General features: G+C 44.6%; 1 protein-coding gene across 2 annotated transcripts; it reads right to left on the reverse strand.

Moving 5' to 3' along the window:
- Positions 1–645: 645 nt before the first annotated feature.
- LOC133142275 (carnitine O-acetyltransferase-like) lies at positions 646–8739 on the reverse strand. 2 transcript variants are annotated; one of them, XM_061263397.1, is made up of 14 exons: positions 8647–8739; positions 7476–7754; positions 6335–6453; positions 5012–5065; positions 4734–4899; positions 4432–4606; positions 4041–4219; positions 3759–3859; positions 3376–3495; positions 2898–3020; positions 2129–2264; positions 1875–1937; positions 1648–1785; positions 646–1361 (listed from the first exon to the last, which is right to left on the reverse strand). In XM_061263397.1, the coding sequence occupies exons 1-14, from the start codon at positions 8674–8676 to the stop codon at positions 1146–1148; spliced, it is 1899 nt and encodes a 632-aa protein (XP_061119381.1). In that variant the 5' UTR covers positions 8677–8739; the 3' UTR covers positions 646–1145. The 2 variants fall into 2 exon arrangements, with proteins under 2 accessions (XP_061119381.1, XP_061119380.1); XM_061263396.1 differs by lacking the exon at positions 8647–8739 and adding an exon at positions 8446–8581.
- Between the last annotated feature and the right edge of the window lie 5149 nt (positions 8740–13888).

Below are 13888 nucleotides of genomic sequence, written 5' to 3' on the forward strand. Positions count from 1 at the left end.
ATGATGATTACTTCTCATTATATGGAATACCAGAAGACCACAGATCCAGTTTCACTGGGGGATTTGTTTCAACACCATCAAGAGCAGTGGCAGTAAAAACCAAGCTTGCAAAGGAAGCCATAGTGATAGGCTAACTTTACCATTATTACCCAATATAGGATCAGTTTCAAGGACACAGATTAAGCCTAGTCCAAGACTAAACTCAAAGAGTTCCTCCATTCCAATGTTGTCCTGGACTAAGCTTAATCTGTGTCTGTGAAACCAACCCTATATCTTCAAGCTCCCTCTTGCAAGTCATGTCATGTCAGATGCATATCTGCTGAATACTACTGTCAGTTGGGACAGTTGGATAACTTGGTACCATCTCTTGTCTTTCTTCAAAGCGTTCACTATGCTCTTATTACGGCGCTCTCTATAAGAGCTCCCGCTGAATGACTAACTGGGAATGTAAGTACTCCACAGAGAATGGATGTTGAATCATTTATACACTGAAATGTGCAACATTTTCACAGAGCATTATTTCCACATATTGAATACGAACATAAAGATGCTTCCCCAAAATAAGATATCAGGATTACAAGAGCCCTGATATTTATGACAATGCTTCAGAGTATTATGTGATTGACACATTGACATACACCAATTATTTTATTTCTTTGAGAGGCATTTTTCAAGGGAAAAATGAAATCCATGGAATAACATCTAATGTGATTCTGTATACAGTAAATGTAGAAGTGAGTATTCTTGATTACAGGCAGCTAGATTAAATTTGTGGATTTAATTTGTGTGGAAACAAAAAAATTAAACATGAAGAAGCATATACAAACATCATTTAGAAAAAGGCTTTCAGAATAGTCTATTCCTGTGAGCGAAACCGAGAACTCCGCAGAATTAGCAGTAAATCAGTTTTTGTAAAAAGCAACAGCATATTACTTGAGACCTAAATCTCATGCTATATCAGGAAGACCCAGAACTTTAGACTTCCTTCATCTTAAACCCTCAGAAATAAGAAGGGGAAATCTGGTAACAAACCAATTGAATGATCAAATAGATTTTAGAAATAATTTTTTGTTCTTGATCTGGCCCCTGTCTAAGTTCCACGGAGTACGTGGAGAAGCAGGCCTGGTACATCCATCTCCTCCCCCTCACAGCTTGGCCTGGGGCGTCTGCTCCAGGAGCTCCCTCATGTCCAGCAGCGCCCCCTGCAGGGCCTGAGCCAGCTTGGCGGCATCAGTCTCCTTGCAGCTGTTGAACGCCGACACAGAAAAGTTGATGTGTTCCTCCATGGGGTTGTAGTACACACCGTACCCGTCCGGAACCGCTGGACCAGAGCACATCATGCAGTCCGTCTTAGCTGGAACCTGGAGAGGCATGGAGCCCCCAAACATAGAACTGTATTTTCACTGTCGTCGCCGTCATCCCCCTCCCCCAATACTCACCATACATAAGGGGGTGTACATTATTTGTTGATGTTCTTTGACTCATCAGTGCCACTGCAACTCCCTACCCCATGCATCAGTGACAGGGTTCAAAGGACTACAATACCCACATTTCCACAGCAGACCTGACACATAATACCCCTTTTCCACAGTAGAACAGTCTCATTATATTCTGTATATAACGCAGAATGAGGAGGCGCTGACATACCTGACTGGTGGAGAGGTTGTAATGCCTGGCGACAGCATAGGCCGTGTCCATGAAGATCTCGGGCATGGAGGTCAGGTCCTCAATGGCCTGCTTCCTCAGCCCCAGGAGGTGCTGGTCGATGGCCTGGCCACGGATCGCCTGGATGACCAACAGCCCGGCAAAATCAATGAAGGACCATTCCCCCTCCACCCCGCCCTGCTTACAGCCGCATAGATGAACACACTCACCATGTCTGTGTAGGCTCTGTGGGCTTGTACCGCCTTGCGCAACAATGCCACCTTCTCTGTGTTCTGTCCAGGGTACAGAACAAAAACAACAAACCTAGCATCACTTGTACCCAATGTTATTTGCTAACAGAATAAGGTTTGTGAACATTAAGCATGAGCCAACATTTGCCTTGTGGAACGCACATGAGGTTAGTCTGGCCCTATAACCAAAGGGGTGCATGTTCTGCTCCAGAGCGGCCTGGGGAGGGGCTGACCTGTGTGGAGGGGTCGTCCATGGCCTGAGTGAAGCGCAGCGAGCTGCTGGAGGCAGAGCGGATGGTGTCGGTGCGGCCGAGCCGGAACAACCGCAGAGACGCGGTCTCGGACGTGGAGCAGCAGGCCTGGTACGTCCTGTGCGCGTGTGCGCGCGTTCAGTTTAAATAAATCATTTAAATAAGTCATAAATGCCACAAAGGCACAATCTATTGATGCATATTCTATTTTATCTAAAGAAACATGAACATTCATTTTTCTACTTGTGCTAGACAACACAAGTTTTTCATATTGGAGTAAACAGTTGTTTGTTTACAGACTTAATTAATGTCACTTCAGTACAATAATGGTGAAAATGTGCCATTATCGATGACATTTTGCCTACACCATGAACAAGTTTAAATGTCTACAGTGTTTCCCATTGGATTCTGTCCAGCAGCGGTGCTTGGGTTTCTCAAGGGCTCTCAGCTTTATGGCACAACTCAATGTTGCACGGGCACACACAGGTGATTCATTAAAGTTTATTACTGCTGATCACCCTCAGGTGATTCTCCAATGTACGTGCCAAAAATGTTTTTCAATACAATATAGGCCACAGCTTTATTTATTTGTTTTGTCATCGGAGTCATTGTGTCCATGTGCGTTCTATGGACTGTCAGGGAAACACTGGAGTACATTACCCATATTCAATTGTGTGGTAAGCATCTGAAAACTTGGCTAAATTACATTACATTACTAATGTGAGGAGACGAGTCCCTCCGGCCAGTGTACCTGAAATAGGCCAGCTGCAGAGCCATCTGGATGAAGGCATCGGGGCTCATCTTCTGCGACTTGGGGAAGTTTTTCCCAAAGTTGGAAAACACAAAGACCTTATAATCCAGATCATTCACCATTCTGTTAGCAGAAGAAGGCAGGGTGAAATTTTGTTATTTATTATAAAACAGGTCTTTTCAATCCTGAATGCTGATTGGCTGAGACCAACTTCTTGAGTGATTAGAAATCCGATACAGTTTGTAAACCAGTGACATTCAAAGTATAAACCATTACTGACGAACCTTTTTGTATATATTATATTGTCAACAATTGTTTCTATATGTTTCTAATTGTTCCTAACAACCCAACAGTGATGGCTACTGGGGGGTTGTTAGGAATAATTCAAAGCTGTATTCATGCTTTCGTGCCATATTGCTCAAATAAAGATCATGCAAGCTGTGTACTTCTAGGTTGAGGCCCATTAAGCCTTGCTCACATATTCATGTTTTGCTTGGCCTTCTCGATGTCCTTCTTGATCTCAGGGGTGATGTTAAAGCGCAGCTTCTGTGGCATGGACAGGGGCACCATGGGGGAGCGCACCATCTCCGACTTCTTCCTGTTTGGGAGACATGGAGAGAACGTCTGTTTGTGTCTGCGCCAATATTATTAAACCTATTTCCTATTTTCTCCCAATTGAAACGGCCTAATTATATTTACAATATATTAAATGTACTATGATGTAACAACAATAATGGTTATAAAACATTGTGAACAAGTGACTTGCAAGTTAGGGCAAAAAAAATTCATGATGAATGCATTCGTGGAACAGAAAGCCATCACACATAAAACACATAAAATAATAAAAACTTAGTCCCTTACGTGTATTCGACCACATGGTCCACCAATGACACAATAGGTGGGCCTTCAGCAGGGGCATGCTCATAGATAAGGCCACATGACCCGTCTTCTCCAATAATGAACTGGGTACAAAAAAAAAAGCAAAAAGAACAAAACCAGGAGGTATGAACAAAACATCACACCTATCAGACCTACAAACAAAACATCCAAACTGAAGCACCAGAAAAGACTTGCTTAATTTCCCAAAAGCTTAACAGGACGAAATCAGGCACAGTGCTACTGCATGTCCTCAGCCTTGCCCACTTGCAGGGTCTTGTCGAACCAGCGGTTCCCGCTGTTCCAGCTGCTGCCCCCGCCGTGCAGCATCTGGATGGCGGTGCGGCTCCGGTAGAGCTCGTCCGACACCCGCGGCATGGGCGCATCCAGGCACACGGTGATGATGCTCTTCTGGATGGCCCGCACAGACTCCTTGTTCACCTTATCTGAGAGGGCACCGCACGAAACCTCAAATGCATCTCAAATGCATTCTCTGTCCACCCACATTTTTGTGGCCACACCCTCTCATCCATAATGAGGTTGCTAGCTCCTCCTCCCTACCCTTAATGGTTGGAGCCCCATCCAATCACCTTTAACTGCTCCTCACCTTTAGTGAAGTTGTTGCAGTCACACTCACTCACTCTGTCGCAACCCTTACCCTTAATGAGGGTGTTGTAAGCTTTCTCCCAGGTGTTTCGGTGCTGGGAAGTGAGGATTCCGATTGGCTCCTTGTTGGTCTGGAGGGAGGAGTTCCAGATCTTCTCCAGCTGCATGTAGAGCTGGTCTATTGTCAGAGGTGTGCCATCACTGTTATACACATCCAGCACAAAGAACTAGAGCGAGCGAGCGAGAGAGAGAAATGAACTCAGTTTAGCATGGTCAAGATTTGATACCAGGTCATGGAGACCATAATCACAGTGTTTGGGCATGGCAAGGTAGCATACAGGACACCTGCTGTACCTGAAAGTTGTGCACCACAGTAATGTGGCTGGGTGGTCTCTTTCCCAGGGCATGGTTGACCACCGTGTCTTTCTTGGGCCCAGGGATACGGCAGGAGGACAGAACCTGGTAGTACTGGTTCATACAGAGGGGCTTCCCTCCCAGGTACTCCACAGGTAACGTCTCACTACACAGGTTCAAAAAGAACAGCACTTTATTTCAAGCGACTTGAATTGGAAGACAAAAAACCCAACAGTTTTCAGGCACAGAACAAAATCAAAGGATGTAATGTCACTCACTTGTCAATCATGGTTTTGAAGTCCAGGACCCCTGCGATCAGTTTTGCAGCATATCTTTAAAAAAAAAAAAAAAAAAAAAAAAAAGGTTCCAGAACAGAATTACAGCACCGGTCATTAACAGGCATTAAAGTAGGAAAATTAAACACAGACTGGGTCAAACCGTGTGTCCTGGCATGGTGCACACGTACCAAAACACAACGTTTTTGGCAGTAATGTAAAAAATACCTAAAATGTTTTTTCTTTTTTTGCAAATCCATAGCATACATATTTATTATATGCTGCCACTTTTCCTGAGCTATTTAACTATTGAAGGCATGACAGCTTAAATGTAATGTGACAAATCTGCACATCTGACTTCAATTTATGTTTGGAAATCCACACAGGCAGTGTCTCTGGCACCCACACACACCCACACACGCACACGCACAATGACACAGCAAACACCGCTGTGCTGGAGTGCTGGAGTGGGTGAGACAATGCAGTCTGTTTGTCTACAGGGCAATGTGGAAAGCTGTTCAATGATGTCTCCAGATACTATGGTGTCAATAGTGTGAAGAGAGAAAGGCCTGTGTTAAAGTCTATATGAATTCTCTAATAGTACAGGGCACAGTAGCTCTACAGGAGAACTCACACTGAAGGGTGGAAGCACACAATATCTGTTTCAGGGGCCTGGTTAGAGGATATACATTCTAATTAAATGTTTTTTTGTTTTTTTTGTATAGTTGAATGAGTTGACTCAAAGCTTCCGTCAAGCCAGTATCCTCATGAAAATCAACAATCAATCAAACATTTACAGTACTCTAGGTTACCGCCCAGTTCAGCATCTATAAAAAGCAGGAATTTGCATCAATAAAAAACAGGAATCACTCTGGTAGTAAAATGGCTGACAATGGTAGCAAAGCCCGTAGCCCTGTCTCTCTGTATTCCACAGCAAAGATGCCCAAAAACAGGCAACGGGCCAGATAGTTCTTAAAAAAAGAAAAAAAAAAGATTTTTCACATTTCCCATCAATATAACAAATATCTCAAGGCGTGCAGGCAGACACTTTAGGAGCTACAAGTGGGCCAAATTAGTCTAAACCAATGGTTTCACACTGTAGTCCAGGAGGCATGCTGTGTCTACTGGTTTTTGTGGTTTCCTTTTAATCAGCAGCCAATGAAGTCCTTGAAAACCTGTTTAGCTAATTACTTCATTACTTAAGCGTAGAAACAATCCCAGAAACCAGCAGGCACTGGAGCTTGCGATGCCTGCTGATAATAATGAAGTTGAGGCTGCTGTGCATGTGTGTTGAGCAGTGATGTCAATCCTGGGCCTGGAGCTCACCTGATCTGCCCCTGTCGATCATGGAACTCCAGGCGAGGGAAAACCACTCCAGGGCTCAAGTGGACCACCACGGGCATCCGAGAGTCCAGGTAGGCCGTTTGGAGCCACCAGTCCGAAAGCTCCCGGAACGAAGAGCAAAAGGGTCTATATCTACTTATTCAAGCAATCTTTAAGTTGCAGCAACAATAGCAATTTTCTTCTTAAGTAAGGAATACGCTGCTAGAGTCCAAGTCTTCACCTGGCACAAAAACATATTTATCTTGGAGCAACATATCACAAAAAAAAGCATCAAGACTTGCCAGAAACCAGGCTTAACATAGCTGAAAAAACAGACCAATATTTAAAAGAAATACACATACAGCCAAATTAAGACTTCATTTAGAACAACATCGCGGTCAATTTGTAAGTGAAATTAAGCTTGTCCCTAAAAAATAAGCAAATGAGTCATTATGAAACAATGCTTGTGCAAATTCAAGCTCAACTGGCAGTTAGGACAGCAGTGAACTTTGACTGCAGGAAGGAGTTAGTACAGATTATAAAATGTGCCATACAGTAAAGAATTACCATGTCCAACATCCACCCATTAAACCTACCCTGAAATAATAAAAACAATCATTGTATCAGTTTTTTTTGCCTATTATTCCAACACAATTGCAAACAGTGCATGAGATTAAAAAAACACCCACCTTACTACCAAATTAATTAAAAACCTGCAACTGAATTAATTTAAAAACTCCAAACTGCTATAACAAATAAAGTTGCTTTTAATAATTCTTTGAGCTTATTATTTTATTTCTGTGACTTTTTAGTTTTTAGAATTCTAAAATAACTATATAATTATTTATAGAACAGGAACATTTACTGAGGTGTATCAGAATGCACACAGCCATCTTGCTTCACAGAACTTTCCCATCGGGTAAATGTGGTTTTACACAGACCCACCACTACAAACTAGATATCCTTAACACTTCAATCATTATATTAAATGAGGTCTCTGATTGATGCCGAAACACTCCAATTTTATCTATATTCTGAAATTCATAATTGAGGCGTGATCAATGAAAAGATTTCAATGGCCCTAAGAAAAAGAGAAGATGGAAGAAACGCAAGAGCTGACAATTTGGTACGTATGTGACATTACCCAGTTCTCCGTCTTGCGGGCACGGCACTCAAGACCCTTCTGCAGCCTCTCTCCCACGCCCCCCGAACGCTGGAACTCTGCCATCAGCTGGCGGGTGTGGCTCATCTCCGCCTCGCTAATGATGGGCTCCAGCATGGCCAGGTAGCGCTCGCATGTCTGCCTCAGGGGCGGCACCGGCAGCTTGGGCAGGCCTTCTTGGTGGACCAAGTAACGGCCGGGGATCTTCGTCACCGACACCGGCTTCACCAAGGTGGACGGCTTCACCAGACATGTCTTAGCCTGCCAATACATGGCATGCAGGTGAGAGACACCATACGACCATGATCAGGCAGCGAAAGAATATGAAATTAAATAGAATTATATAAGCCAAAAAGTGAATTAGATGCGCCCCACAGACATAATTAACTACTCAAAAAAATAAAACAATATTGTAGGTAATGATGACACATTAATTTTCCACCAAGACATCAGCAACCTGTAACATGCAATAACAGCGACCGATCTAGGCTACTTCCCTTCCAATCACAAATGTGGCATTGAAGTACCTCCGTTATACGTGGGACTTTAATCAACTCGTGACACTGAGTTCCCTAACTTGTGTTCTAACCAGACTGTAGAGTGAATGACATAAAAGTCACTTGGCCCATATTCTTTCTACAGTCTATGGTTCTAACCAATAATAGTCCTGCTGCATGTTGGCTCACAACTTCGTTTTTGAGCAACCGCAGTAAAAACAGATAACAACATAAGAGAACAAAAACTGGCTGTGTGTGTCGTCAAATCTTCCGCTACCACAAGTCCATCCAAATGGTACAGAGATCAAGTGATCTTCACATTGACTGCTTTGAACGGGAGAACAGTCGATTTATCAAGTCTATGATTCAACCAGACTTGAATATTGTATTCAGTATTGTTACGGCAACATTTGACTACCGTTAGCTAGCTTATATAGCTACTGTGTTGTACTGACGCGTAGACGTAGAAGAAGGCCTTGAGAACAAATTCCAAACAATTCTGAAGACTGCATTTTCAATAAGGTTAACTAATTTCGCAAACACATTAACGTTAGCATGCGTCCGTGGATCAGATAACCGAATTGACGTCACCCGTAGCAGGTTATGGAGCTCGACAGAGAAACTTGTTAATATAGCCGACAGGCACGGCAACTCACCATCATCGTCCTGGCCAGGAGTCCTAACATCCTGGATTTCACAGAAACGCCCACAAAACAGGCCTGAACTCAAGGTAAATAATAATAGCTACGAGTTGGACTGTTGTCCAGTCCGAATGATTAAATTTGTCGACGTGCCAATGAATAGCCTGCTTCAGCCTTTCCAAACAAACCCAAATGGCACTGTTGCAAATTTACGTGTCCCAACAAGACTACAAACCCGTTTTGACGACTCTGTAACGGAAAACGAGTGGCTAAGTTAGCTATCTAGCTTGCCTTCCGATATTTTTCAAGAATGTGTAACTCTGTGTTTACCAGACATGGGTAAGCACTAGTATCAAGTAAAGTTTATAATATCTCTCACTGGATTCACTCAAGGGGTATCTTATCTAAGATTCGTACAGGAGGATTGCAGTAGTGCTTAATAATAATGGGTTTTACAACATCTGTTGCAGGGGTAAGTAAGCTTTTGAGAATCTTTCTCACCTTCTGAGAGTCAGACAAAGAAGGATCACTTATTAGGAGGTCGACCTGAGTGCGCCAGGTTTCATAGTCCACCTCTCCGTTGGGTCTTGGAGTGCAGAGAATGTGCGGAGACGGGAATAGGGAGAATGCAATGTTGTTGGCTGACTGCGAATAACATGTTCAACGACCAACTTTTGGACGTGTGGGGGGTTCAGGACGGTTTCATCAATGTTAACGGGGTTAGCAGGTTCAACTGTCACACACGGATCACTGAGCACCTTCGACACCTTGCAGTTCAGCCTTTAGCATTTCCAGGAAACAGGCTCTACTATCTCCCGCGACAACCTTGAGCTCATCCAAGTAGCGGAGGGCTAACAGTCTTCCTATCTGCTCTTGATGCATGGTCCTTACATGCCACTTTACACTTGGATCATTTGGGCTTGGTATGTGACCTATGGTGTCAGGGTCAATCTTGGCAATGGACTTGTCAGACTTGTACTCTATTAGGGCTCTACCCTGCAGCGGATCATGCTCATTTGGGATTCTGACGACTCGAGAAATCGTCCCATTAGCTAAGAAAACCTCCTCTAACTCTTCATCAGTGTAAATGTCCTCTATACCCGTGACATAGAGGGAGTTTTGCCCATTAACAGCATAATGCTCACATATATCCATCTCTTTAGCTAGTAGCCTAGTTACAGTAGAAGCTAATAAAGTTAATTTCTGTGTTATGTGGGTCGGTGATTTAAAACTACCTATCGCAACCCTCCTGGCTGGCTCGCCACTTTATGTAACTCTGTGTTTACCAGACATGCTCTCCCCATCTGGATCTCTCCATTTCCCTCGGGGATACCACACTCACGCCGTCACCCAGTGCAAGGAACCTCGGCGTGGTGATGGACAGCAGACTGTCCCTTTCCGAGAACATTGCGGCGGTGACCCGGTCTTGCAGGTTCTTCCTATACAACATACGGAGAATCCGCCCCTTTCTCACCCCCTACTCGACCCAGCTCCTGGTCCAAGCGATGGTTCTGTCCCGCCTGGACTACTGCAATTCCCTCTTGGCTGGCCTCCCAGCGTCTGCCATCAGACCCCTCCAACTCATCCAGAATGCAGCAGCTCGTCTGGTCTTCAACCTTCCCAAATACTCACACGTCACCCCCCTGCTTACTTCCCTCCACTGGCTGCCTGTCATGGCTCGCATCAAATTCAAAACATTGGTGCTAGCCTTCCAAGCAGTTAAAGGGTCTTCCCCAGCTTATCTGCAAAAAATCATCAGACCCTACACCCCTGCCAGACCTCTTCGTTCAGCCTCCACAGGCCGCTTGGCACCTCCCCCTCTCAGAACCTCCACCTCACGCTCACGACTACTGTCTGTTCTGGCTCCACGGTGGTGGAACGAACTCCCCGTTGAGGTCAGAACTATAGAATCCCTCCCCACCTTCAAGCGCAAGCTGAAGACACACCTCTTCAAACAGCACCTCTCCCCATCCCTCCCTACCTCCCTGTGAACCTTAATTGTTGTCTCTGTGACTTGTGTATCAGTATTTTAGTTGGCTAGGTAAGCAGTGTTTGGATAGTTAACTTTGGTGACTTTTGCTCTGTTTGTTTGTTTGTTCAAAAAAAAAAAAAAAAAAAAAAAAATTGGCCCTTGCCCTTATCTTTGTTGTACAAGTAGCAGTTGAAATTGTACTTACCTCTAGGGTCTTTCAGCGAACTTATCCCTGGTTATGGGTATGCACTTTGTTGTACGTCGCTCTGGATAAGAGCGTCTGCCAAATGCCAATAATGTAATGTAATGTAATGTAATGTAATGGGTAAGCACTAGTATCAATTAAAGTTGATAATATCTCTCACTGGATTCACTCAAGGGGTATCTACATTTACATTTACATTTTAGTCATTTGGCAGACGCTTTTAATCCAAAATGACTTACAAGTGCATAGGTTCTACCATAAGTCAAAGCATCACATCCAGAAACTAGCAAAATACACATGAAATGCTGTTCTAAACATAGTAGTCATCATAAGTGCATTTTTTTTTTTTTTGACAAGGATAGGGATATCAGAAAGGAGGGGCAGGGGAAATCAGGAGGGAGGACTAAGGTAGAGTTTGAAAAGGTGGGTTTTGAGTCTGCGTCGAAATAGGGGGAGGGATTCTGCTGTTCTGACAGTGGTAGGCAAGTCATTCCACCACTGAGGAACCAGAACGGAAAACAGGCGTGAACGTGCAGCTCGACCGCCAGGTGCACGTAGAGAGGGAACCATAAGGCGACCAGAGCTGGCAGACCGGAGTGGTCTAGCTGGGGAGTAGGGAGTGATCAAGGATTGTATGTAAGGTGGGGCAGTCCCCTTAGCAGCCTGAAATGCCAACACTAGGGTCTTGAAACGGATGCGTGCGGCAATAGGAAGCCAGTGGAGGCCAATGAGAAGCGGGGTGACATGAGCCGACCTGGGCTGACTGGTGATCAGGCGGGCTGCAGCATTCTGGACCAGCTGGAGGGGCTTGATGGCACACGCTGGGAGACCAGCTAGGAGGGAGTTGCAGTAATCCAGGCGGGAAATGACGAGCGCCTGGACTAGGAGCTGGGTGGCTTTCTCAGTCAGGAGATGACGGATACGGCGTATATTATACAGAAAGAACCTGCAGGTTCTGGCAGTGGAGGATACTTGCGGAGCCAGGGTGAGGCCGTTATCAAGAGTCACAGTGTAAGGGTGAAAACAGTTTGCGGGGATTAGAGGCGGCCGCGTTAATTTTCGAGTGAAAGAAGGAAGATTTAGCTAGAGAGACAGAGGAATGGAAAGATGATAAGAGGGCATGGAAGGAAGCTATATCACTGGGGAGACAGGACCTTTTCCATTTTCTCTCCGCCGCCCGCAGTTCGGTTCGGACAGCTCGTAGAGCATCAGAAAGCCAAGGACTGGCGGGGGAGGCCCGAGCTAGTTTGGTGGTGAGGGGACACAGAGAGTCAAAGGAAGATGAGAGGGAGGACATGAGAGTAGTAGCCGCATCATCGGGAGACAGTCGAGAGAAAGACTCCGCGGATGGTAGAGAGGAGAGGATTGTAGATGAGAGGGTGGAGGAAGACAGGTGGCGTAGGTTCCGTCGACAGGTGACAGTGGATGGTGGGAGAGATGGATGGGTGTAAGAGGAGAGAGGAAGAGAGAAAGAGATGAAGGAGTGGTCAGATATATGGAGTGGTGTTACAGAGAGGTTGGTTGTTGTGCAGCTCCTTGTGAAGATGAGGTCAAGAAGGTTGCCTGCTTTGTGGGTGGGAGGGGAAAGAGTGAGGGTAAGGTCAAAAAAAGAAGAGAGGAGGGAGAGAAAGGTAGACTGGGTGGACTCTGAGTTGAGGTTGAAGTCACCCAGGAGGACCAGGGGGGTGTCATTGACTGGTGAGGAGCTGAGGAGGATGTCCATCTCATCCAAGAAGTTCCCCAGAGGACCCGGGGGCGATAAACAACAACAATAATAAACAGTTTGCACGGCAAAGTAACAGAAACCGCATGAAATTCAAAAGAGGAGAAGGAGAGGGATGAGGAGAAGATACTAGATCTCCATGAGGATGAGATTAGGAGACCTGTGCCACCTCCTCTGCCAGAGGATCTGGGTGTGTGGGAAAAAGAGAAGGCAGAGGAAAAGGCAGCCGGGGTGGCCGTGTTCTCTGGTGAGAGCCACGTTTCAGTTAAAGCAAGAAAGTCAAGGTTGAGGTGGGAGGCATAGGCAGATATGAAGTCTGCTTTCTGGACGGCGGACTGGCAGTTCCAGAGGCCACCAGCCACACAGAGATCAATACCAGGGGAAAACTAAGTAGGTGAATCTAATGAGGGCTACAAATGGATGTGCTGTCAATCGACCATACACGGCATTACTCTCCGTAACGTATATATTTATTTTGCCGTAAACAAATTATTTAGAGAACCGATGATAAATTGTAATTTATCCGTAGTCCGAATTGAACCTCTGTTGGTTAAGCTAACGTTAGTGCATCTATCTCAAATAATGTAAAAAAAAAATTCTTGTCCTCAACCTAAAGACACGCACAGTAGCTGGTTTATTTTCTTCAGTTAAGTAACGGCTAACCTGACACAAGGAAGTGTTCACCCCATAGCCACACCTGCTGTCAGAATAACTGTAAATTAAACAAATTGCTCTTATCTGAAACCTGCCAAAACACACCCATTTTCATTTAGGCTGAAACGGGAGAAGGATAGGCTGCTAGATCATCTAATCATCGGTGTCAAAAGTATTTGAGCCAAATTAAACTTTAAAGATGTGATTATGTCTGTAAGTATACTCACAAATAATATAGCTACCATTTAAGGATTTATCGTACATTGCTGTTATTGCATGTGGTAAAAGTTGTGCTGACCAATTCTGCAGCAGAATTGCGCAGAATCATTCACCGATGGACATCTTAAGCGGATTGGTTACGTTAATACTACAAATATTATTTCAAAGTGATCAGCCAGTGCTACTCAACTCCAGGTCCTGCATGCAGTTCACCACCAGATTTTGGCAATTATTTTACCTCCTTGATTCAGGAAGTGAGTCCATTAGTGAAATCAGGTTGTGTTTTGCATGGCTGAAGTGAAAAACAAAGTGATTAAAACAATCTAGTGATTAACAACATATTTGGAGGATAAACTACTTCTAAGTTCCGTTTTAAGCCAAGACACATTTTCTAAATAAAAACAAAGGACACACACACAGCAGTTGTACGATGATGATTACTTCTCATTATATGGAATACCAGAAGACCACAGATCCAGTTTCA

Source organism: Conger conger, chromosome 12, assembly GCF_963514075.1.
Source record: "Conger conger chromosome 12, fConCon1.1, whole genome shotgun sequence".
Taxonomy (NCBI): Eukaryota; Metazoa; Chordata; class Actinopteri; order Anguilliformes; family Congridae; genus Conger; species Conger conger.

Coding starts and splice junctions, on each gene's coding strand:
- LOC133142275 (XM_061263396.1), bottom strand. CDS start 8,502: ATGCAGTCTTCAGAATTGTTTGGAATTTGTTCTCAAGGCCTTCTTCTA. Junction 4,220..4,431: donor TTACAACACCCTCATTAAGG/GTAAGGGTTGCG, acceptor GTGCCCTCTCAG/ATAAGGTGAACAAGGAGTCT. Junction 1,786..1,874: donor ACAGAGCCTACACAGACATG/GTGAGTGTGTTC, acceptor TTGGTCATCCAG/GCGATCCGTGGCCAGGCCAT.